A 24,877-nucleotide genomic window follows, 5' to 3' on the forward strand; every position below is an offset into this window, starting at 1 on the left:
AACTGTACTTTTGTGGTAGGTGATGAGTGTTCAACCTATCGCGTCAGAGACGCACTTTTGGTTCCGATAGTGGGACGAGACAGTTCAGCTCTTGCCACATGTGATAATAATATTTAGAGCGCTACAAGTGGCTGCGGTTTAAAGCATAAACCAAGGGGGTAGACTATGTCCAACTAGCTTTTCTCAGCACCTCCCCGATTTCCGTTGACAGTTCTCAATGTTTATGAACATGACTCCAGAGAGTCAAACTCACAAAGTCCAAAGAGCAGTCTGGGCTCAATAGTCTGGTTCAAGATGGGAATCGATCACATCTTTTGGTCTTTCATCCTTTGAGGACGCCCAACTGCGGCTCTGTGACACAGCGCACTGGATTGTCAACCTCACATGCAGACGTGGTACCACCAAGGACAGTGGCGGATTTATCGATAAATAATAGTTTTTGTATTACAAAGATGTCTATGTTTATTGGCTTTCTGTTTATTTTTATGGATGTCCTATTATATGCTAAATTTAATTATTGCATGGAAATAGATTTTTGCGTACCTGTTCGATTAGATCATCAACATTTAGAAAGACATACTATTCGACAGACGGAGGGGAGAATGAATGACCAGCTAGTTGTTTTTAAAATTACAGCTTTCAGGCAAGAATGTTATCTAAACCTTTCACCGGATTCTACATTTATTGCGCCCGACATCACTCCTCACAGCGGCTCCTTAGCATCAACTTCCTCTGCAACCACAGACCTGAACCACTGCTTCTACTCCGGTGATGTCAATGCAGACCATGAATCGTATGCTGCGCTGAGCCTGTGCAAAGGCTTACAAGGCGCCTTTTCTTACCAGGGCATGGAATATTTCATCAATCCACTTGGGAACGAAAGGACCGGAGGAGGATATACAGTGAATACTGAGAGAAGAACCCATGTCATACGTCGCCGGGGACGCGACAGAGACTCCAGCGGCAATACCACCACGAACAGGTGTGGAGTAGAACCTGGTTTGACTCAAAACCTTCCAGGGTCTTTTGAGAAATATAAGCGCATGAAAGGACTGGAGATGGACAGCCTGACTGAAACTGTATTGAAGAGCCTGGGTAGATCCAAAAGGTTTGCCTCCATCCCTAGGTTTGTGGAGGTTCTTGTCGTGGCTGATGAGTCTATGGCCAAATTCCACGGGGACGACTTGAAACATTACCTGTTGACCCTGATGTCTGTTGCTTCAAGGCTTTACAAGCACCCCAGCATCATGAATTCCATAAACATAGTGGTAGTGGGCTTCATGGTGATCACCGAAACAGAGAAAGGACCCAAGGTTTCCACCAATGCTGCCCTCACTCTGCGCAGTTTCTGTTCTTGGCAGAAACATTTAAACAAATACGATGACAAGCACCCTGAATACTGGGACACTGCAATCCTATTCACCAAACAGGTAAGGAGTGGTGAGTTGCAGCCAGGTGTCAATGTTTACTTGCAGATTAGCTTCCATGCAATCATCAATTATTTACATTTTGAATTATTATCTTATTGTCACCCAATACATTATCTCCAAATACAATACTAAGTGCTCTTTTATAGACACATCCCTGTGTGTTACATGCAGCCTGATAATGCTGAGACAAGGTGGGTTTGGGTGTCAATTCCTTTTCAGTTAATTAAGGAAGTAAATTAAAATTACACTTCCAATTCCAATTTTTACTCTATGCATCTCTACGAGAAAAAAATGAAAATATTGCTTACAACTAACTGCACAGCTGAAAAGCAACTCATCTGTCTTCACATCTTAAAAGTGCACCTCCTTTTTCCTATCATGAATCACATTGCAAAACATTTAGCATAAAGGCCCCCACAATCGTGATCACTGAGCCAAAAACATGCTCATGGAACAAGATGAACCATGTGAACAACGACTGTTGCACATCTTTCAGAATGTGTCTAGCCAGTCACCTATTTTTCCATCCCAACCATAGAGATAGATAGCGGACTCAGCTTTATATCTGTGCCATTATAGCGTCTGTGACAGCATGGGCAGCGACATTGAGGCTACAACCCATAGGAATCCCCACCCATTTGACTACTTTGACTACTTTAAATTGGCGGAAGCAGTGGCGATTTTAGCATGTACATTTTGGTGGGGCAAAGTGAAAAAAATGTATGCATGCCAGCAAAGCCACTACACAACACAACACTAAACATACATTAATTGCACTATAACAGTGACAAACGGTGCCCACAAACTGTTAGGGCCTACATAAAGCTGTCTCAACAGCAGAGTCCCAACACCTTACTACTGCTACACCTGGCTATCAGCGGAGCGTTTTCTGGCAGCGAAACAGTTTATTCAGCCTCATTTAATGTCTTAAAAAATATATACAGTACCAGTCAAAAGTTTGGACACCTTCAAAGGTTTTTCTTTATTTTTACTATTTTCTACATTGTAGAACAATAGTGAAGCCATCACAACTATGAAATAACACATATGGAATCATGTAGTAACTAAAAAAGTGTTAAACAAATTCTTCAAAGTAGCCACGCTTTGCCTTGATGACAACTTTGCACACTCTTGGCATTCTCTCAAGACAGTGTCACCAGCAAAGCAACTCCACACCATCATAACTCCTCCTTCATGCTTCACGGTGAGAACCACAGATGCAGAGATCATCCGTTCACCTACTCTGCATCTCACAAAGACACAGCAGTTGGAACCAAAAATCTCAAATTTGGAATTATCAAACCAAAGGACAGATTTCCACCGGTCTAATGTCCAATGCTCATGTTTCTTGGCCCAAGCAAGTGTCTTCTTATTAATGGTGTCCTTTAGTAGTGGTTTCTTTGCAGCAATTCAACCATGAAGGCCTGATTCACGTAGTCTCCTCTGAACAGCTGATGTTGAGATGTGAGCCAGTTTCATCATAGCGCTTGATGGTTTTTGCGACTGCTTTTGAAGAAACTTTAAAAGTTCTTGACATTTTCCAGATTGACTGACCTTCATGTCTTAAAGTAATGATGGACTGTCATTTCGCTTTGCTTATTTGAGCTGTTCTTGCCATAATATGGACTTGGTCTTTTACCAAATAGGTTATCTTCTGTATGCCACCCCTACCTTGTCACAACACAACTGATTGGCTCAAACGCATTAAAAAGGAAAGAAATTCCACAAATGGACTTTTAACAAGGTACCCCTGTTAATTCAGAACATGGGCCATTCTTACATTATTCTCCCTGTACACCAAGTCAGAACCATATGATAAATAAAGGGGGCATATAAGCAGACAATGAAGGCTTTTACAATATTCAATGATGAAATTTCTCTGAAACAGGCTATAGGCTAGATGTGCACCACCAACAGCTTACTACACAACATACATTTAGTATTACTTTTGTAGCTACAGTAGACATATCTCTCTGGTATATTACATATTTTATGCAGCAGCATACAATACATTTTCGGACGAACCTTGTTCTGAACCACTTGAACAGGAAGGTGGCGCGGCAGTTGTATTTGGGCAAATTTTGACATCAAACTTTGTCATAAAAGTCTGGCATTCTCTGGATTGATGGTGCTTTCAAGACAATGAGAAGTCGCGGAAAAAACAAGGTTGAATCATGATGACGTCGGTGATCTTCAGGTCGGAGCTCTAAAATGAGGCCTGAGTTCCCGACTTGCAATTCCGAGTTGGATGACCGTTCAAAACGTATTTTCCCAGTTGGAGCTTGTTTTATTTCAAGTTCCTAGTTGTCTTCAACGCACTAAAGTAAGATTTCCCAGTTCTGAGTTTCCTGTTGTTTTGAGCGCGGCAGAAGTCATGCTGGATTAACAGCATGGCCAATGTTGAATGTTTATCCTTTTAAACTTGGAAAAGAGACTCTTAAACCCAGACTTGAGACCACACACCCATTTCACTGAATAGCAGGCTAGTGATTGCTTTGCAATGCTTGCAGTTATCCACTGATTCCATCCAAACCACTCATTGTTGAATTTTCGATTTCCAACTTGTTGTGTAATGTTTATAACAATGTTCGATGAGCACCTATACATTTTATCTATAATTTCTCTTCATTATTTCTCTACATATGACAAGGATTGAAAAGGATTTGCCTGTAGATTGTCGACTTGATTCATGATGATGACTGCTAGCTAGGATTTTGAAAGTATGATGTTGACATGATCAGTCCAATCAAAGCTTTTGTAGATAAAACATTATATGATTTCAAACTGATATGTGACAGGTACTAATGCCAAAATAACATGCAAAACAGGTGGGGCTCGAAACAAATTACGGTCGCCACTGGGCAGAATGTGCCATTGGAAGCCCTCAATTGCGCTGCTCATGCTAAAACTGCCTTTTGGCCACTAGAGGCCTCTATCATACGTTATACAACGGGTGAGTCTAATCCGGAATGCTGATTGGTTAAAACAGCATTCAGCTGTGTATAAAAAGCATATATAGACATTATCTCACATTTATTTTCGACTAACGTTTCGTTTTCAACAGCAGAGATTTGTATAAACCTTGCTGTTTGTCTCTCCAACATTTGCAACATTGTTTCAATATTAAAGTTCGATCTCCTGCTGTCCCATAGTAATGAAAGTGTCGGGACGGCACAGACAGGCATGCAGTGTTTCTCAGCTAGTCGAAATCATGAATCAACTGGCATCATTTTTATGGATATATACAAAAAAAATCTATAGAAAAAAGGCAAAACGAAATGCAGCTAATTTGCAGTCTTTCCAGCTTCAGTTTGAAGTGATTGTGCGAAAATGATTGTGATTGGGCGAAAATCCCCCTCATTAGCATTGTTATGGATGTATCCAAATAAATGTCACATCTTAAACAAATGCAAATGCAGCTACTTTGCTATTATTCTGGCTGCACTGTTTGACGTGACTGTAAGTTAGCCATAGTTGGCTAGGTAGCAAGGGATAAGAACGTTGCCAGCCAGTAAGGCAATGGAACATTTAGAGTGAACGACCGGGTCGCGTCCATAGATATAGAACAAAAAGACTGGGTCGCGTCCATAGATCCAGAACAGAAAGACTGGTTCGCATCTCTAGCAACCCTGGATTTGTGTCGGGACTATATCTTGTGGAAGGATGAAATGGTATGAATAAATGAATCCAAACAACGTTTTTAATCAAAATATGTAAATTATTTGAATATGTTGGTAATACGTATAAAAGTGATAGTGCCCTCAAAGCCAGTGTTTGGAGGATATATTGGCATGGTTTCCCGGCGTTCGACTTTCAACACAATATATTCTCCAAACATCGGATTCTCGGGCATTATCACTCAACGATGATCCCAACCCATGTTATCACCATGCCACTGTGTTTTGAAATGGCACAGGTAGAACAGGCCAGGCAGGGGTTTCACTAGCTCTGGTCCAGGAATTCAGCACAGCTTGCTAATGGCAGGCTCAGCATTAGCACTAACGCCTGGACCAGAGCTAGGATTTGACACACTCCGATGGTGGAATGGGAAGTATCCATTTCTCTGTGATGATCCACTCACTTCCAGCTGTGAGCCTTTAGTCCTGCCTCTCAGCCTGGATTCAGCCAGTCTGTCTGTTTTCCATTAAGCCTAGCTTGGCTGGGACCAATCTAATGCATTGGTTCTCTTTGAGTGCATAACACTTCATTCTGAGGCTGAATCTGTCCAACTATGATCAAAGTGGTGTAAAATGATCCCACTTATATGGTGAAGATGCCTTGACCTATACAATTACCTTAAAGTGTGTTTATTTACTTTATTGGGAGAGGGGGTTATTGAATTTAATATTGTAGGCTAGAGGTATGGTGTTAATGTGCTTGTATGAACAATGCAGTTATATCAGATAATAATTCTCAGACTCAAATCAAATAAGCTTGTGTTTAAAAGCATTGTACAATGGTGAAGTACAAAACATTTTTAACAGTTCCATTGTCAGACAGACCTCTTGGCAAGTGGCAGTGTAATTGTTCTTCTCTGGCAGCTGTAACATTCCATAAGCATCTTGTGGATTAAAGGGTTAGTTCACTGGGCCAGATTGAGAGAGGGAGAGATATATTTTTAAAAATGGGTCTAACCAGAACAATGGACCGGATTGTTAGTGTTTTCTGTTTAAATATCTACCAAAAGATGGTGGATATGCAATGAAATAACAACACATACATGCAAGACAAATTACATTACACACCTACACACATTGTCCAGATGATCACATGTCATTTGTTTCCTGCAACAGGACTTGTGTGGAGCCACTACCTGTGACACCTTAGGCATGGCAGACGTGGGCACTATGTGTGATCCCAAGAGAAGCTGCTCTGTCATCGAGGATGATGGTCTCCCCTCGGCCTTCACCACTGCTCATGAATTGGGTGAGTGAAGATCACTCTACCTTGTGTATTATCGGTATCTACCAGGGTTCCAAAAGGGTTCTTCGGCTATCCCCATAGGAGAGCCATTTTGGGTTCCAGGTAGAAGCATTTTGGGTTCCATGTAGAACCCTCTGTGGAAAGGGTTCTACATGGATCCCAAAAGTGATCTACCTGGCACAAAAAGTTTTTTTTACTAAGAACCAAAAGTGGTTCTTTAAAGGGTTCTCCTATAGACCAAATCAGAATGTGTATAAACAAAGCTTTTCTGTTAGTTCCAGGTTGTGAGCGTCGTAAAGCTAGACTGAATAACGCATAGGAAACAATATGCAGACCATTGGAGACTAGCTAGATTATTTAATGAATAATGGAAATACTCAATTTTCTAAAATGTTTCTAAAATCATCAACACTACTCTCTTGTTATTAACCCATTCATGTCCATAACAGAAATAACAGAAATGTAACATTTAATTTGGTACACTTGCTTTCTGAGCTTACTGATCAACAAAATCTCATTTCCGCCAAAGCTTTTGTCTACAATGTCAGGTTTTATTGTACTATGACATAGACTGACCAGGTGAATTCAGGTGAAAGCTAAGATCCCTTATTGATGTCACTTGTTGAATCCACTTCAATCAGTGTAGATGAAGGGGAGGAAATCGGTTAAAGAATCATTTTAAAGCCTTGAGACAATTTAGATATGGATTGTGTATGTGTGCCATTCAGAGGGTGAATGGGTAAGACAAAATATTGAAGTACCATTGAACAGAGTATGGTAGTAGGTGTAAGGCACACTGGTTTGAGTTAAGAACTGCAACGCTGCTGTGTTTCTCATGCTCAACAGTTTACCGTGTGTATTAAGAATGGTCCACCACCCAAAGGACATCCAGCCAACTTGACACAACTATGGGCAGCCTTGAACGTTTTTGACTCCTTGTAAAGTCCATGCCTCGACGAAATGAGGATGTTCTGAGGGCAAAAGGGGGTGCAACTTAATATTAGGAAGGTGTGTATATATACAGTGCATTCAGAAAGTATTCAGACACCTTGACTTTTTACAAAATTTGTTACGTTACAGCCTTTTTCTAAAATGTATTAAATTAATGTTTTTCCTCATCAATCTAAACACAATACCCCATAATGACAAAATAAAAACAGGTTTTTGGAAATGTATAAATATGTCAAAACGGAAATATCACATTTACAAAAGTATTCAAACCCTACTTCGTTGAAGCACATTTGGCAGCAATTACAGCCTCGAGTCTTCTTGGGTATGACGGTTCAAGCTTGGCACACCTGTATTTGGGGACATTCTCTCATTTTTCTCTGCAGATCCTCTCAAGCTCTGTCAGGTTGGATGGGGAGCGTTGCTGCACAGCTATTTTCAGGTCTCTCCAGAGATGTTCGATCGAGTTCAAGTCCGGGCTCTGGCTGGGCCACTCAAGCACATTTCGAAACTTGTCCCGAAGCCACTCCTGCATTGTCTTGGCTGTGTGCTTATGGTTGTTGTTCTGTTGGAAGGTGACCCTTCGCACCAGTCTGAGGTCCTGAGTGCGGTGGAGCAGGTTTTCATCAAGGATCTCTATGTACTTTGCTCTGTTCATCTTTCGCCGAATCCTGACTAGACTCCCAGTCCCTGCTGCTGAAAACATCCCCACAGCAAGATGCTACCACCGCCATGCTTCACCGTAGGGATAGTGCACAGTTTCTCCAGACGTGACACCTGGCATTCAGGCCATAAAGTTCAATCTTGGTTTCATCAGACCATGTTTCTCATGGTCTGAGAGTCTTTAGGTGCCTTTTGGCAAACTTCAAGAGGGCTGTCATGTGCCTTTTACTGAGGAATGGCTTCCGTCTGGCCAGTCTACCATAAAAGCCTGATTGGTGGAGAGCTGCAGAGATGGTTGTCCTTCTGGAAAGTTCTCCCATCTCCACAGAGGAAATCTGGAGCTCTCTCAGAGTGACCATTGGGTTCTTGGTCACCTCCCTGACCAAGGCACTTCTTCCCCGATTGCTCAGTTTGGTCGGGCGACCAGCTTTAGGAAGAGTCTTGATGGTTCCAAACCTCTTCCATTTTTAGAATGATGGAGGCCACTGTGATCTTGGGGACCTCAATGCTGCAGACATTTTTTGGTGCCCTTCCCCAGATCTGTGCCTCAAGACAATTCCTTCGACCTCATGGCTTTTTCTCTGACATGCACAGTCAACTGTGGGACCTTATATAGACAGGTGTGTGCCTTTCTAAATCATGTCCAATTAATGGAATATACCACAGGTGGACTCCAATCAAGTTGTAGAAACTTCTCACGGATGATCAATGGAAACAGGATGCACCTGAGCTCAATGTGGAAAAGGTCAAGGGGTCTGAATACTTTCCGAAGGCACTGTATCTACTGTATAAACAATATCTAAAGCAATCCTCACACACTCACACACACTTCTAGAGTACATTATACAGTATAAGCAAATCCAATGTAAGTCAATGGAGAGTGAGACCTGATACATTAGTATCCTTCTTTCTCTCCCTCTCTCACAAACACACATGTGACATACAAAACCTTTTGAACACCCATGTGTGCACACAGACACACACACACACACCAACAAACAACACCGGGTGGGAAAGCCAAACCATTCTGAATGTATGTACAAATACACATCTTTGAAGCTAATCTTATTTAGTCTGATGTCCTAACTGGTTTCATTCATTTGTGGAAACTGTAGAATTGATATTCCTACCCTTTTGCTGTAGAATAAGTGTGGGTCGTTCATGTTATAAATGTAATCACTTTTTGACTGCACCCTTTTTGATTTGACTGACACCTTCCATATATGTCTGCGCATTGTAGAAGTGGTCAGAACGTGCACAAAGATGACCCATTTGGCATACCCCACCCTCCCATGAGACCTCCATGCATACCCGTGTGTGTGTGTAGATCTGTGGTATTTGTGTACACGTGTGCTTTTGAAAGAGGGAGAGAAAGAGGTAGGCCTCATTCTCTATTGACATACAATGGAAATGCTTATACTGTATACTATACTCTAGGAGTGTGTGTGAGAGACAGTGTTTGGATTTATTTGATATTGTTTTATAGAAGGTCCAGACCATCTATATACCAACAATTATTAAGATTAGAACATGTTTCAAATCTGAGAAAGAGGAAAAACACTGTAAAATGACTCACTCTACAGTGGCTCTGCTTATAATACTGCATATACTCAAATAGGGGTGCTTACATTTGTCCTGTTTTACTGCATGTACAAGAGGGTAGCTTGTACACATGTGTTTTTTGTACATTCCAACTCCCCCTGAGACACCTTCGGAGAGTGAGGTCACGGCCAGGGATCAGCCAGTTTCATTGCCTTGCTTGAAGGGCAGATCGACAGATCTTTCACCTTGTTGGCTTGGGGATTCGAACTAGTAACTTTTTGGTTATTGACCCAACACTAAGGGTTAGGCTACCTGCCCCTCTTTTTATATTTTGGTCCAGGCAATTTAATACCAAAGAGTATTAAGATCTGATCATTTGAACATGTTCCATTTGTGAAAATAGCGACAATTTTACTGGCCCCCTACCATACTGTCAATTACAATATACAATACTGCTCCGGTTATTACCCAGTTCTGCTCTCCTGCGCCTGACTTCACTGCAGCCAGTTACGCACCTCTTACACATCGTGGTGATTTGATCTTTGGGGACAGCCAAAGAAACTTTATTGGTTCTAGATAGCGTGTGAAGACTAAATAATACAAATAATAATAACAATAAAATATTTATTTTATATAGCGCTTTTCAATACAAGTAGAATCAAAGTCGCTTAAAAAACAAAACAAACAAAAACATTTACAAAACAAATGTAGGGATCTGGCCGTTCTTGGGTGTTGGTCTTCCACAGCTTTAGATGATAGGAGTTTAATAATGTAGTAGCTTGAGAGGAGGGAGCATAGATGGAACAGTCAGGCAGGGAGGTAGAGACATCTGACAAACAGGCCAAGGAGCTCTTCATCAGGCACCTCATCGTCTTCGATGTTCACAGCTAATAAATAACATGGCAATGCCCAAATAGACTTGTATGTTGAATATTGTTAATGCCAGAGTGAAATTGTAGGCATTATGCATGTCTTGAACAAAAGATGATAGGTGTTGATGATGTCATTTGGTGTTAACTAATTCTAGTATGTAAGTTCTAATTTCTAGTATGTAAGTTCTAGTAAGTAAGTTCTAATATGCTGTGGATGTACTGTACAGTTCATCAATCTCCGTACAAATTAGATGTTGTAAGTCGGACCAAAGAGCATACATAATCTCTCCATGTGTGAACTGCCCTGGGGGTCCTTGACTCCCCACATGCATCATTTGATTACCATTTCTAATTTGTCAGACATGGAATGGGGGAAAAAGGACTAAGGCCCATTGAACACTCTTGAACTTTTCTCGCCTTCTTCCTTTGATCCAATGAAATGGGTGTCATTCTGTCCAACGGTCTCGTTACCACTGAAGCCATTTTTGTCAAGGCTGGTATTATTAATGAGACAAGTGATAGTTGCGATCAAGTGTTTTCAGTCATCCATGTGGGGCTGTGAAGGAAGTAAAGCCTGAAAACAGATGGGGAAGTACTAGCAGATGTGAGGCCCCATTGAGAGGCACTGGTTTAAGGTGCACACGTCTATGAACTAATTATGCAATTTCCTTTCAAAACGGACCCTGTCATATTTTACATCCATTTGTGAAGTCGTCATTTCCGTGTGGGATGTGATGACTTGGTACCGAGGAGTTTGTTTCCAATAACATCGAACTGTTTCCTTTTTTTTTCCCCATCAAAGAACATTTTTATTTTACTTCTACTGCCTGTGAGTATTATACTTCATAATCTATGACAGCATTGGGAAAAGTGGTTGGTTTGATATTTGGAGTGGATTGGATGGAGTTCAAGTGAATACATGACATTTCACAACGTAGTGTATAATATACATACTAGCCCTACAACATGTAGGCTATATGAGTTTGAATAGAAAAGTATGGGGATCAAACATTAGTCACAAGTGTCCTGCCATGAACAGTTGCAGTGAAGAATTCATATTTATTATGGATCCCCATTAGCTGCTGAAGGCAGCAGCTGCTCTTCCTGGGGTCTGGCAAAATGAAGGCAGTTATACAATTTCAAAAACATTCTGAACAGATTTCACAACACACTAAGTGTGTGCCCCTCAGGCCTCCACTACCACATATCTACAACCCAAAATCCAGGTGTAAGTGTATGTATAGTGTGTATGTTATCATGTGTGTGTGTGTACATGTGTCTGTGCCTATGTTTGTGTTGCTTCACAGTCCCCACTGTTCCATAAGGTGTGTTTCTATCTGTTTTTAAAATGTGATTCTACTGCTTACATCTGTTTCCTGATGTGGAATAGAGTTCCATGTAGTCATGGCTCTATGTAGTACTCCCATGCACCTCCCATAGTCTGCTATGGACTTAGGGACCGTGAAGAGACCTCTGGTGGCATGTCTTATGGGGTATGCATTAGAGGTCGATCGATTAATCGGAATGGCCGATTTAATTAGGGCCGATTTCAAGTTTTCGTAACAATGGACACCGATTTGGCCGAATTATTATTATTATTATTATATTTTTTTTACACCTTTATTTAATCTTTATTTAACTAGGCAAGTCAGTTAAGAACATATTCTTATTTTCAATGATGGCCTAGGAACGGTGGGTTAACTGCCTTCTTCGGGGGCATTACGACAGATTTTTACCTTGTCAGCTCTGGGATTCAATCTTGCAACCTTACAGTTAACTAGTCCAACGCTCTAACCACCTGCCTCTCATTGCACTCCACGAAGAGACTGCCTGTTACGCGAATGCAGTAAGCCAAGGTAAGTTGCTAGCTAGCATTAAACTTATCTTATAAAAAACAATCAATCAATCATAATCACTAGTTAATTACACATGGTTGATGATATTACTAGTTTATCTAGCTTGTCCTGCGTTGCATATAATCGATGCGATGCGTATTTGCGAAAAAGGACTGTCCTTGCTCCAATGTGTACCTAACCATAAACATCAATGCCTTTCTTAAAATCAATACACAGAAGTATATATTTTAAAACCTGCATATTTAGCTTAAATAAATCCAGGTTAGCAGGCAATATTAGCCAGCCGTGCTGCCCTGTTCTGAGCCAATTGCCATTTTCCTAAGTTCCTCTTTGTTGCACCTGACCACACAACTGAACAGCAGTCCAGGTGCGACAAAACTAGAACCTGTAGGACCTGCCTTGTTGATAGTGCTGTTAAGAAGGTAGAGCAGCACTTTATTATGGACAGACTTCTCCCCAGACTTCTGTTGTATCAATATATTTTGACCATTACAGTTACTCCAAGCAGTTTAGTCACTTCAACTTGCTCAATTTTCACATGATTTATTACAAGATGTAGTTGAGGTTTAGTGTTTAGTGAATGATTTGTCCCAAATACAATGTTTTTAGTTTTTGAAATATTTAGGAATAATTTGTTCCGTTCCACCCATTCTGAAGCTGACTGCAGCTGTTTGTTAAGTGTTGCAGTCATTTCAATTGCTGTAGTAGCTGACGTGTATAGTGTTGAGTCATCCGCATACATAGACACACTGGCTTTACCCAAAACATTTCTAAGGACTGTTAACTGGCTGATTGGTTGGCTATTTGAGCCAGTAAAGGGGGCTTTACTATTCTTAGGTAGCGGAATGACTTTTGCTTCCCTCCAGGTCTGAGGGAACACACTTTCTAGTAGGCTAAAATGTAAAATATGGCAAAAAGGAGTGGCAATGTCGTCCGCTGTTCTCCTAAGTAATTTTCCATCCAAGTTGTCAGACCCTTGCTTGTTTCTTGTCATTGTTGATACACAACAATGATTTTTTACTTCTTCCACATTCACTTTACAGAATAAAAAATGACAATGCGTGTCTTTCATTATTTGGTCAAAATAACTTGGATGTGTAGTGTCAGCGTTTGTTGCTGGCTTGTCATGCATAAATTTGCTAATCTTGCCAATGAAAAATTCATTAAAGTAGTAGGCAATATCAATTGGTTTTGGGATATGAATGAGCCATCTGATTCAATGAATGATGGAGCCTAGTTGACTTTTCTTTTTAAATGTCATTGAATGTGCTCAAGTTTTTTAGTGTCATTCTTTACGTCATTTTTCTTTGTTTCATAGTGTAGTTTGATCTTCTTTTTATTCAATTTAGTCACGTGATTTCTCAATTTGCAGTACATTTGCCAATCGGTTTTGCAGCCAGACTTATTTGCCATAAATTTTTCCTCATCCCTCTCAACCATACAATTGTTCAATTCCTCATCAATCTACATGGATTTAACAGTTTTTACTTTTTACAGTCATTTTATTAATCGCTACAAAACTTATTTTATGACCTCTTATACACTCTATATTAGTCCCAGCCTTTGGAACTTTGGTTTTCCTAGATATGGCTACTATATTGTGATCACTACATCCGATGGATCTGGATGCTGCTTTCAAGCACATTTCTCCAGCATTAGTAATGATGTGATCAATACATGTTGGTTTAAATATTGACTGGCTTTCATCAAGCTGCCCACTCAAGAAAAAGCTTCAAACTGCAACCAGTGCCTGCAACCTGGTTCAGGTTATCAGTCAACCTTACAGTTTGAAGCTTTTTCTTGAGTGGGCAGCTTGATGAAAGCAAGTAAATATTTAAATCACACAGAAAATATACCTCTCTGTTGATATCACATACATTATCAAGAATTTCACACATGTTAACAATATACTGACTGTTAGCACTTGGTGGTCTATAGCAACTTCCCACAAGAATGGACTTTAGATGAGGCAGATGAACCTGTAGCCATATTACTTCATAAGTATTTAACATGAGGTCCTCTCTAAGCTTTACAGGAATGTGGTTCTGAATATAAACAGCAACACTCCCACCATCTGTCTTTTCTTAAATGTTATAACCTTGTATTGCTTCCACTGTATCATCGAATGTATAATCTAAGTGAGTTTCAGAGATAGTCAGAATATGAATGTAAACTGTTTCTAGCAAGTTATTCATTTCATGAACCTTGTTTCTTAAGCTACAAATGTTAACGTGGGCTATTTTGAGCACTTTTGTAGGGATGCTTGCTTGTTTTCATTGCTTTTCTGGGAAGCTTAGCAGAAGTAGATATTGTCATGTTATTTATGTTGGTGCAGGGTGAGCTGCACACAGTGGACCTCCTACTAGGGCACACCGCCTCAATGATAACACTAGAAGACTAGTGAACCTCCTTGAGTGTCCTTGTTCTCGTCCCAATGAATCTGTGATTATGTTCCACTGTCAGCGGTCTTCATTACAAACATAAGCAAATGGTACTAAGCCAGGCTAGCACCATGAGCTACAGCAGGCTGAGCAAAACAAATGGACATTGCAAACTTAATAAAAGGGGGAAATATCTGCAAACAAACCACTGCTCAACAGTAGCAAGGTCTCAATGGCTTGTTGAGCAGAGATTTAATTTTCCCTCTTATTTAAATCATCCTCTAATTAATACATGGGTGTCATGTCATTCCATGGAGGGCCTAGTGTCTGCGGGTTTTTGTTTTTTTCCTTTCAATTAAGACATAAACAACCAGGTAAGGGGAGTTCCTTTCTAATTAGTGTCCATATTTAATCGATCAAGTACAATGGAGGAGCAATTGACACGTGAATTAGAACATTATTGGATTTTGTTGATGATGAATGACACTGATTCAAATTAGGATGATGAAATGAACCTAGTACCCCAATAACCAATATTCTTTTTTTTTTTGATTTTATAGTCGTCCTGGTCATCTTTCCTCCTTGTGCTATTTTTTTCTGTCCTCCAGGCCATGTTTTCAACATGCCCCATGACAATGTGAATGCCTGCAAGGAGGTGTTTGGGAAGCTCAAGGACAACCACATGATGTCCCCCACGCTGATCCAGATCGACCGTGCCAACCCCTGGTCTGTGTGCAGTGCAGCCATCATTACAGACTTCCTGGACAGAGGCCATGGTCAGTCAGCCACTCAGCTCGGTCTCTGTCAATTGCAGCTGTTGTGCATGTGCGTGTGTGTGTGTGTGTGTGTGAGTTCTGCCTGTGTAAATTGTACCTGTCATACGAATGTATATACTCTATGCCCCCCCCCCCACTTTGAAAAAGATTAGACTTTGTTCTCACCCTTGCAACAAATCTAAACAGTTTGAACTATTGGAGTTCTTAAACGAGGTCATGCAATTAGCAGTAATAGCACTAGAGTTCATGGGCCGCTCATTCCCAATACTGTCCCTGTTCAACGTCTGCATTAGCTGACTGACGTATAAAGAGTTCCAATGCTTGTTTAATGTTGCACAGGTTTTTTTGCACAGGTATTTGTACTTATTTGGGCTGGAAAAGATGATTATGTAATGGTTTACAAATCTTGAAAAACTCTGATTAAGAGGAGTGAAGACTGCTTTGTTCAACTGCAAGGGAATTTTGAATAACAGTGCAGAGATATTGCTTCCTACGACAACACCTGTCACTCTTAGATATAAACCATAACAATTGTCTTCAACCTGGCTGGCTTTGCACGGCTGATATCTTGACACTGTGGTTGTTTTTCTTAAAAAGGGGACTGTCTTCTGGATCAGCCCCAAAAGCTGCTGGCTCTGCCCGAGAGCCTCCCAGGCACCAACTACAGCCTCCACCGCCAATGTGAGCTGGCCTTCGGTACGGGCTCCAAGCCCTGTCCCTACATGCAGCACTGCTCCAAGCTGTGGTGCACGGGCAAGGCCAGAGGCCAGCTGGTCTGCCAGACACGTCATTTCCCCTGGGCCGATGGCACCAGCTGTGGCAACAGTAAGCTCTGTTTCCGAGGGGTGTGCACCGACAAGAACAACACCACTAAGACCAAGGTGAGCACACTCACTGTCTGTGTTCTGATCTGCTTAGTTACTGCTATTGATGTAGATGTTGGTAGAGACTGATCTCACAATGAATACAATGATTTCACAATCTAACAACAATGAAACATCTATATCTTAATAATAATATGTACTGGAACCTCTATTTCTAAATGTATACTATAATGTAACTATAGGCTGTACATGTCATTTAGACTGCAGGTTCTAAATGTATACTATAATGTAACTATAGGCTGTACATGTCATTTAGACTGCAGGTTCTAAATCTGTGTGGTTCTCCTACAGGTGGACGGTGGATGGGGGACGTGGGGTGTGTATGGGTCATGTTCCAGAACCTGTGGAGGAGGAGTTCAGCTTGCCAAAAGAGACTGTAACAACCCTGTTCCAGAATATGGGGGCAAATACTGCAAAGGACTCCGTGTGAAGTATCGCTCCTGCAATTTGGACGTCTGTCCAGAATCAGGTAGAACTCATTGTGAAGTTTTAAATAATCCTTAATTATATGATTTTGAAAACTGGAAACATTTAGCTTCTTTACCACAATAAATAAGATTTGCTGACATGCTAATTTGTAAAAAAAAATATGCTAAATTAAACCTGAGTGTGAAACCTGAATGTCCCACTTTAAAATTACAATTTGACATGTTAAAGAAAGACACAAGTCCTTGATAAAGCTTATAGAAAAGCTTCAGACATCATTCATAAGCAAATGTTATGTTATATGAACAGTCACAAAAGGTAATGTCACATTTGGCAAAGTAACAGATGTAATCAACATGTTTCAGTGCACCTGTCCGACAATAAAACATCTTATTCTTTGACTTTTCATGTCAAGCGTGTATGTAGTGCTCATGAAGACTTTATTCATGTCCTATAATGCCTTTATACGTTGCTTCATTAAAGGATGACCCACATTTTTTTTTAGAGATGTGTACTCGTATGGATCCCCGTTACTAATAAGCATTACAATCCATAGGCAAAAGCTTCCGCGAGGAGCAGTGTGAGGCGTTCAACGGATTCAGCCTCAACACCAACAGGCTCTCAGCGTCTGTGGTGTGGGTCCCCAAATATTCTGGAGTGTCACCCAAGGACAAGTGCAAGCTCATCTGCAGGGCCAATGGAACAGGTTACTTCTATGTCCTTGCTCCAAAGGTGAGTACCTGCAGACTGCAGTAGCAACCTGCTGAAGAATGCTGAGAAAGGCTGCTGAGAAATGAACTTCTCCTGGCCTGCGGTAACAGATTGCACCAACAAACAACAAACAACAAAACGATAACACTTTACTTGACACCCAGTGTCATAACACGTTATGACGCGGTCATAACCATGTCATAATATGTCATAACAGCTGACATAACTTGTCATTAACCTGTCATAATATGGTCATAACACTGTCATGACAGATATATTTACACCTGTTGTGACATATATTTAGTTATTTCATGGCTGGTTATGACACTTACATAAGAGTGTCAAAGCCCACATTTAATCAAATTAGTTTGTTCCCCTGCCAAGAAGTTTCCTTTCGTTTAAAGTTTGTTTCTTAAAATCCTTTGTTGTAGTGAATTCTTAACAGTCATGTTTTTTCATCATATTTTAAATAACTTGTAGAAAAGACAATGTCCTGAAGCATTATGACCTGTGTCACTTTACTTGGACTAAGAAAATGCTCTTTATGACACCGTCAAGAAGCATTATGACTATACTGTGTCACTGTAACGGCGTTCTTCGTTTGTTGAAAGAGAGTCGGACCGAAATGCAGCGTGGTGGTTACTCATGTTTCTTTAATGAAGAAAAAACGGAACGATACATGAAATAACTTATAAAGACAAAAACAACAAACGGAACGTGAAACCTATTACAGCCTATCTGGTGAACACTACACAGAGACAGGAACAATCACCCACGAAATACACAGCGAACTCAGGCTACCTAAATACGGTTCCCAATCAGAGACAACGAGAATCACCTGACTCTGATTGAGAACCGCCTCAGGCAGCCAAGCCTATACAACACCCCTAATCAACCGCGATCCCAAATACTACAAACCCCAATACGAAAATACAATAACATAAACCCATGTCACACCCTGGCCTGAACAAAATATAACGAAAACACAAAATACAATGACCAAGGCGTGACAGAACCCCCCTCTAAGGTGCGGACTCCCGGACGCACCTCAAAACCATAGGGAGGGTCCGGGTGGGCGTCTGTCCATGGTGGCGGCTCCGGCTCGGGACGTGGACCCCACTCCATTAATGTCCTAATTCATCCCCTTCGCGTCCTGGGATAATCCACCCTCGCCGCCGACCATGGCCTAATAGTCCTCACCCAGAACCCCACTGAACTGAGGGGCAGCTCGTGACTGAGGGGCAGCTCGTGACTGAGGGGCAGCTCGGGACTGAGGGGCAGCTCGGGACAGAAGCAGCTCGGGACTGAGGGGAAGCTCGGGACTGAGGGGTAGCTCGGGACTAAGGGGCAGCTCGGGACTGAGGGGCAGCTCGGGACTGAGGGGCAGCCCGGGACTGAGGGGCAGCTCGGGACTGAGGGGCAGCTCGGGACTGAGGGGAAGCCCGGTACTGAGAGGAAGCCCAGTACTGAGAGGAAGCCCAGTACTGAGAGGAAGCCCAGTACTGAGATGAAGCTCAGGTAGGTAGTAGGCTCCGGTAGATCCTGGCTGGCTGGCGGATCTGGAAGATTCAGGTTGACTAGCAGATCTGGAAGATTCTGGTTGACTAGCAGATCTGGAAGATTCTGGTTGACTAGCAGATCTGGAAGATTCTGGTTGACTAGCAGATCTGGAAGATTCTGGTTGACTGGCATATCTGGAAGATTCTGGTTGACTGGCTGATCTGGAAGAATCTGGTTGACTGGCAGATCTGGAAGAGACTGGTTGACTGGCAGATCTAGAAGATCATGGCTGACTGGTTGATCTGGAAGAATCTGGTTGACTGGCGGATCTAGCTGCTCTATGCAGACTGACAGCTCTGACTGCTCCATGCAGGCTGACAACTCCTTGCAGACTGGCAGCTCCTTGCAGACTGGCAGCTCTTTGCAGACTGACAGCTCTGGCTGCTTCATGCAGACTGACAGCACTGACTGCTCCATGCAGGCTGACAGCACCCTGCAGACTGGCAGCTCCTTGCAGACTGACAGCTCCCTGCAGACTGACAGTTCTTTGCAGACTGACAGCTCTTTGCAGGCTGGTAGCTCTGGCTGCGTCATGCAGACTGACAGCTCTGACTGCTCCATGCAGGCTGACAGCACCCTGCAGACTGGCAGATCCTGCCTGACTGGCACTTCTGGCGGATCCTGGCTGACTGGCGGATCCAGGCCGACTGGCGACGCTGGGCAGACTGGCGACGCTGGGCAGACTGGCGACGCTGGGCAGACTGGCGGCACTGGCGGCGCTGGGCAGACTGGCAGCACTGGCGGCGCTGGGCAGACTGGCGACGCTGGACAGACTGGCGACGCTGGGCAGACTGGCGACGCAGGGCAGACTGGCGACGCTGGGCAGACTGGCGGCGCTGGGCAGACTGGCGGTGCTGGGCAGACTGGCGACGCTGGCTGCGCTAAACAGGCGGGAGGCTCCGGCAGCGCTGTAGAGGAGGAAAGCGCTGGCTGCGCTGAACAGGCGAGGCGCACTGAAGGCCTGGTGCGTGGTGCTGGAACTGGTGGTACTGGATCGAGGACACGCACAGGAAGCCTGGTGCGGGGAGCTGCCACCGGAGGACTGGTGTGTGAAGGTGGCACAGGATGGACTGGACCGTGAAGGTGTACTGGAGAGCCTGAGAGCAGGACTGGCACAGGACGTGCAAGGCTAGGTAGGTACACAGGAGGCCTAGTGCGTGAGGCTGGCACAATTCTCACCAGCCGACTAACACGCACCTCAGGACGAGTATGGAGCGCTGCCCCAGGTGCCATCAACTCCCCGACTCGCTCCGTCGGACGAATTTTGTACCTATAGCACCAAGCTAGCAACTCCCTCATTACTCTCCACTCCACTTTCCCCATTAACTCCTTCACAGTCTCTGCTTCGCTCACCTCTAACACCGGCTCTGGTTCTGGTCTCCTCCTTGGCTCCTCACGATTAACAAGGAGAGTTGGCTCAGGTCTATCCCCTGACTCAGCCATACTCTCCCTGAGAACCCCCCCCCCCAAGAGATTTTTAGGGCTGGTTCTCAGGCTTCCATCCGCTACGCCGTGCTGCCTCCTCATATCTGCGCCTCTCAGCTTTCGCCGCCTCCAGTTCTTCCTTGGGGCGGCGATATTCTCCAAGCTGAGCCCAGGGTCCTTTACCGTCCAGTTCTTCTTCCCATGTCCATTTCTCCAGGTGGTGCAGCCTCTCCCACTGCAGCTGCTCTTCACGATTAACCGGGAGAGTTGGCTCAGGTCTGACTCCTGACTCCGCCACTCTCTCTCTGAGCCCTCCCCCAATAAATATTTGGGGGTTACTTTCGGTTTTCGCTCTGCGCCGCCGTGTTTTCCTTTTCGACTCCATTCGCCTATAGCCCTCTTCGCATTTCTCCAGCGAATCCCAGGCGGGCTCCTGCACTCTCTCTTCCCACGTCGTATACTCCATGCCTCTGCTGTCCATAACGTCCTCCCTTCGCTGTTCCTGCTGTCGCTGCCTGTAACCACGCCACTCGGTCCGTGTGTGGTGGGTGATTCTGTAACGGCGTTCTTCGTTTGTTGAAAGAGAGTCGGACCGAAATGCAGCGTGGTGGTTACTCATGTTTCTTTAATGAAGAAAAAACGGAACGATACATGAAATAACTTATAAAGACAAAAACAACAAACGGAACGTGAAACCTATTACAGCCTATCTGGTGAACACTACACAGAGACAGGAACAATCACCCACGAAATACACAGCGAACTCAGGCTACCTAAATACGGTTCCCAATCAGAGACAACGAGAATCACCTGACTCTGATTGAGAACCGCCTCAGGCAGCCAAGCCTATACAACACCCCTAATCAACCGCGATCCCAAATACTACAAACCCCAATACGAAAATACAATAACATAAACCCATGTCACACCCTGGCCTGAACAAAATATAACGAAAACACAAAATACAATGACCAAGGCGTGACAGTCACTTTACTTAAACAAAGAAAATACACTTTATGACACCGTCAAGAAGCATTATGACTATACTGTGTCACTTTACTTGGACTAAGAAAATACACTTTGTGACACCGTCAAGAAGCATTATGACTATACTGTGTCACTTTACTTAAACAAAGAAAATACACTTTATGACACTGTCAAGAAGCATTATGACTATACTGTGTCACTTTACTTAAACAAAGAAAATACACTTTATGACACCATCAAGAAGCATTATGACTATACTGTGTCACTTTACTTGGACTAAGAAAATACACTTTATGACACTGTCAAGAAGCATTATGACTATACTGTGTCACTTTACTTAAACAAAGAAAATACACTTTATGACACTGTCAAGAAGCATTATGACTATACTGTGTCACTTTACTTAAACAAAGAAAATACACTTTATGACACTGTCAAGAAGCATTATGACCGTCATAATCATATAAGCCAGATAGGCCTATCACGTACAATCCCTTATGTCAGTCATCAGTCACAAAGAGGGTGTCTTGTCCTGCTCCTGAAATCTGCTCCTGCATTCATCCCAGTCATCAGCAACAGAGCATTGGGGTCGATGCATGTCTGACAATGATTTTTTTTAAATGATATTATATAAGCATAAGCATATTGTTGACACATAGGCTATGGTGTAAGGTTTTGTGGGTTTTGACACTATGTAAGTGTCATAACCAGACATAAAATAACACAATATATGGTCACAACAGGTGTAAATATATGTCATGACAGTGTTATGACCATATTATGACAGGTTAGGACAAGTTATGTCAGCTGTTATGACATGGTTATGATTGTGTCATAACTTGTTATGACGCTGGGTGTCAAGTGAAGTGTTACCCAACAAACACTGTCTGTCTCACATTTAGTGATCTAATGACAGGTGGCACTGTCAATTAAGAGTTAAGGGCGATGTTGTAGGCTACAACCATCGTAACCAAACTAAGGCATAAGTCATGTTTTCTCTGAAGAGTGTGAAGAAGAATGCCAGTCAGAAGCTTGATTGAGAGAGAGAGAGAGAGAGAGAGAGAGAGAGAGAGAGAGAGAGAGCTGGTTTACAGCTGGTTTACAGCTGTTGTATGTCGGCAAGTATTTACACAGCCAACCGGTGAAACAAGCTTTTATATCAAACAATCTTTTATATCAATACATACCAGACCTCCCTTTCTCTTTGAGCACTCTGATATTTGTATTGCTTGTTTGCTGTTCTGTCCTTAGATGGTCCAGATAGTTGCTGGATAGAAAGTGTGGATCCATTTGTGGTCTTTTAGAGTGGAATCTCTCTCTGTTTCCTCTCTCTCTCTACTCTATCTCTCTCACACGTGCGCACGCATATACACATGCACACACACACACCAACATTAACACTTTTCGGGGACAAGTAAAAAAAAGTTGGGCAATAATAATATAGATTTGAGTCCGTTCACAAATCACAACATCTAACAATTACTCCAATCAGAATTGGATAAGAATTGGTTCATTGTCCTCTGGATGCGAAGTATTGCTGTTCTCCCAATTCCTGCAGAGCGCATCAAGTAGGATTGTAATTGCATTGACAGGAGCGGTCTTTCAAACATTCCCGGTTGCAAGCTTTTGAGATCAAGTCGCAGAGCCGAGTGTAGCTGCGTTTGCACATATTGATATTCCTTACTAATTAGTGAGTTATTTGCACAGTTATGACACATTTCTGGTCAGCAATATAGTTTGTACCGTCATGGAAGTCCTGGAAAAGTTATGGTGTATGCTTGTGCATGTGTGCCAGTGAGAGGCCCTAGCCTATAAAAAAATGATAGACTACAGGCTAATTAGATAGCTAATTCAACACATATCGTGTAGCCTGGCTAGTTATATCAATAGTTAACTATTTAGCTATTAGCATGTGTTAATGTCATTGGCAAGTCCGAAGTCCCTTAAAACCTTCTCCTGGCACACTGCAAATGGCCAACATGCAGTTGATGAATGGGTGCCTTAATAAACCAATGCTACGTACTCCGGTTGTAAAACTGTCTCTCCAGTGCTGAGTATTGGGAGCTGAAAAGAGAAATCTGACACTGTTGGAAAGCTGGGATTCCCCTCTATTCCACATTGGCTTTAAAATATATTCTTAGAATTGACAATCTCCCATGCTGTCAATAGATATTCCCTGAATCCTGAATGTAAACATGTCTTAGTTAGTTACCTTGCTTTGAAGTAGCCTACTTTAGCCATTTGCCACCTGATTCTTTGAATTAGAAAATTATTTTATAAAGACATGAAAAGTATTTTGTTGTAATTGTAACCCTAATGTTGCAATCATCCTTGAGAAGAGACTTAAAGGCCCAGTGCAGTCAACATTATTTTTTTACATTGTTTTATATCAGCTGATAAAACACTGTAAAAGTGTGAAAATAATTGCTCAGTGTTATTTCCTGATAGTTGCTGGTTGAAAATACAATCTAATCAGCAGGTTTGCATTGGCGGGAGTTTCGGCTTTCCATGGTGACATCACCATGCAATAAATTGGTTAATAGACCAATAACAAAGAGAGTTCCAAACCTCCCTGCCAATTACAGCTGGTATTCAGTTTCCCCATCCCAACTCAGACCGCTCCCAAACAGTCCTAGCAAATTGCTAAAAAGAGACTTTTGTAAAGTTACAGTAAGGTCCTTAATTGTTAAGCAGAAATGATTTGATATTGCTATAAAAGGGCTGCATTAGGCCTTTAAAGGGGCAATGTCGTATTTTGAGACAGTCTTGAATCTGCAAAGAAGCCAGTAGGCAGAGGGTAGCGTACATTTTTGTCTGATTTTCTCTGTGCTAATAGGCATAATAATGATAATGCTACATTGTATTTTGTAAAATGATTCCATGCACCATACAACACTATTTCCAGTTACCTTTTTGGCGCATTGTGTTACAGACCATTTTTTGACATGAGCTTTCGGACAAGTAAAAAATATTTTCCGAAGGACAAGTTCATGTCAAGCCCTGCACACACACCCTCACACATCACACCCTCACACATCACACCCTCACACACGCACACACACCCTCACACATCACACCCTCACACACGCACACACACCCTCACACATCACACCCTCACACACGCACGCACACCCTCACACATCACACCCTCACACACGCACACACACCCTCACACATCACACCCTCACACATCACACCCTCACACATCACACCCTCACACATCACACCCTCACACACCCTCACACATCACACCCTCACACACGCACGCACACCCTCACACATTACACCCTCACACACGCACGCACACCCTCACACATCACACCCTCACACACGCACACACACCCTCACACATCACACCCTCACACACGCACGCACGCACACCCTCACACATCACACCCTCACACACGCACACACACCCTCACACATCACACCCTCACACACGCACGCACACCCTCACACATCACACCCTCACACATCACACCCTCACACATCA

At 42.7% G+C, this 24,877-nt stretch overlaps 1 protein-coding gene across 1 annotated transcript in view; it reads left to right on the top strand.

Moving 5' to 3' along the window:
- The first annotated feature begins 198 nt into the window (after positions 1–198).
- Positions 199–24,877, top strand: part of LOC115136869 (A disintegrin and metalloproteinase with thrombospondin motifs 15-like) — a 29,188-nt gene continuing 4,509 nt past the window's right edge. The window contains exons 1-6 of the mRNA XM_029672741.2: positions 199–1,430; positions 6,224–6,356; positions 15,224–15,391; positions 15,989–16,272; positions 16,567–16,744; positions 17,258–17,433. Of these exons, the coding sequence (XP_029528601.1) occupies positions 453–1,430; positions 6,224–6,356; positions 15,224–15,391; positions 15,989–16,272; positions 16,567–16,744; positions 17,258–17,433 (1,917 nt within the window). The 5' untranslated portion in view covers positions 199–452. The remainder of the gene's footprint in view (positions 1,431–6,223; positions 6,357–15,223; positions 15,392–15,988; positions 16,273–16,566; positions 16,745–17,257; positions 17,434–24,877) is intronic.

The sequence above is a fragment of the Oncorhynchus nerka genome, linkage group LG11 (assembly GCF_034236695.1).
Source record: "Oncorhynchus nerka isolate Pitt River linkage group LG11, Oner_Uvic_2.0, whole genome shotgun sequence".
Classification (NCBI taxonomy): Eukaryota; Metazoa; Chordata; class Actinopteri; order Salmoniformes; family Salmonidae; genus Oncorhynchus; species Oncorhynchus nerka.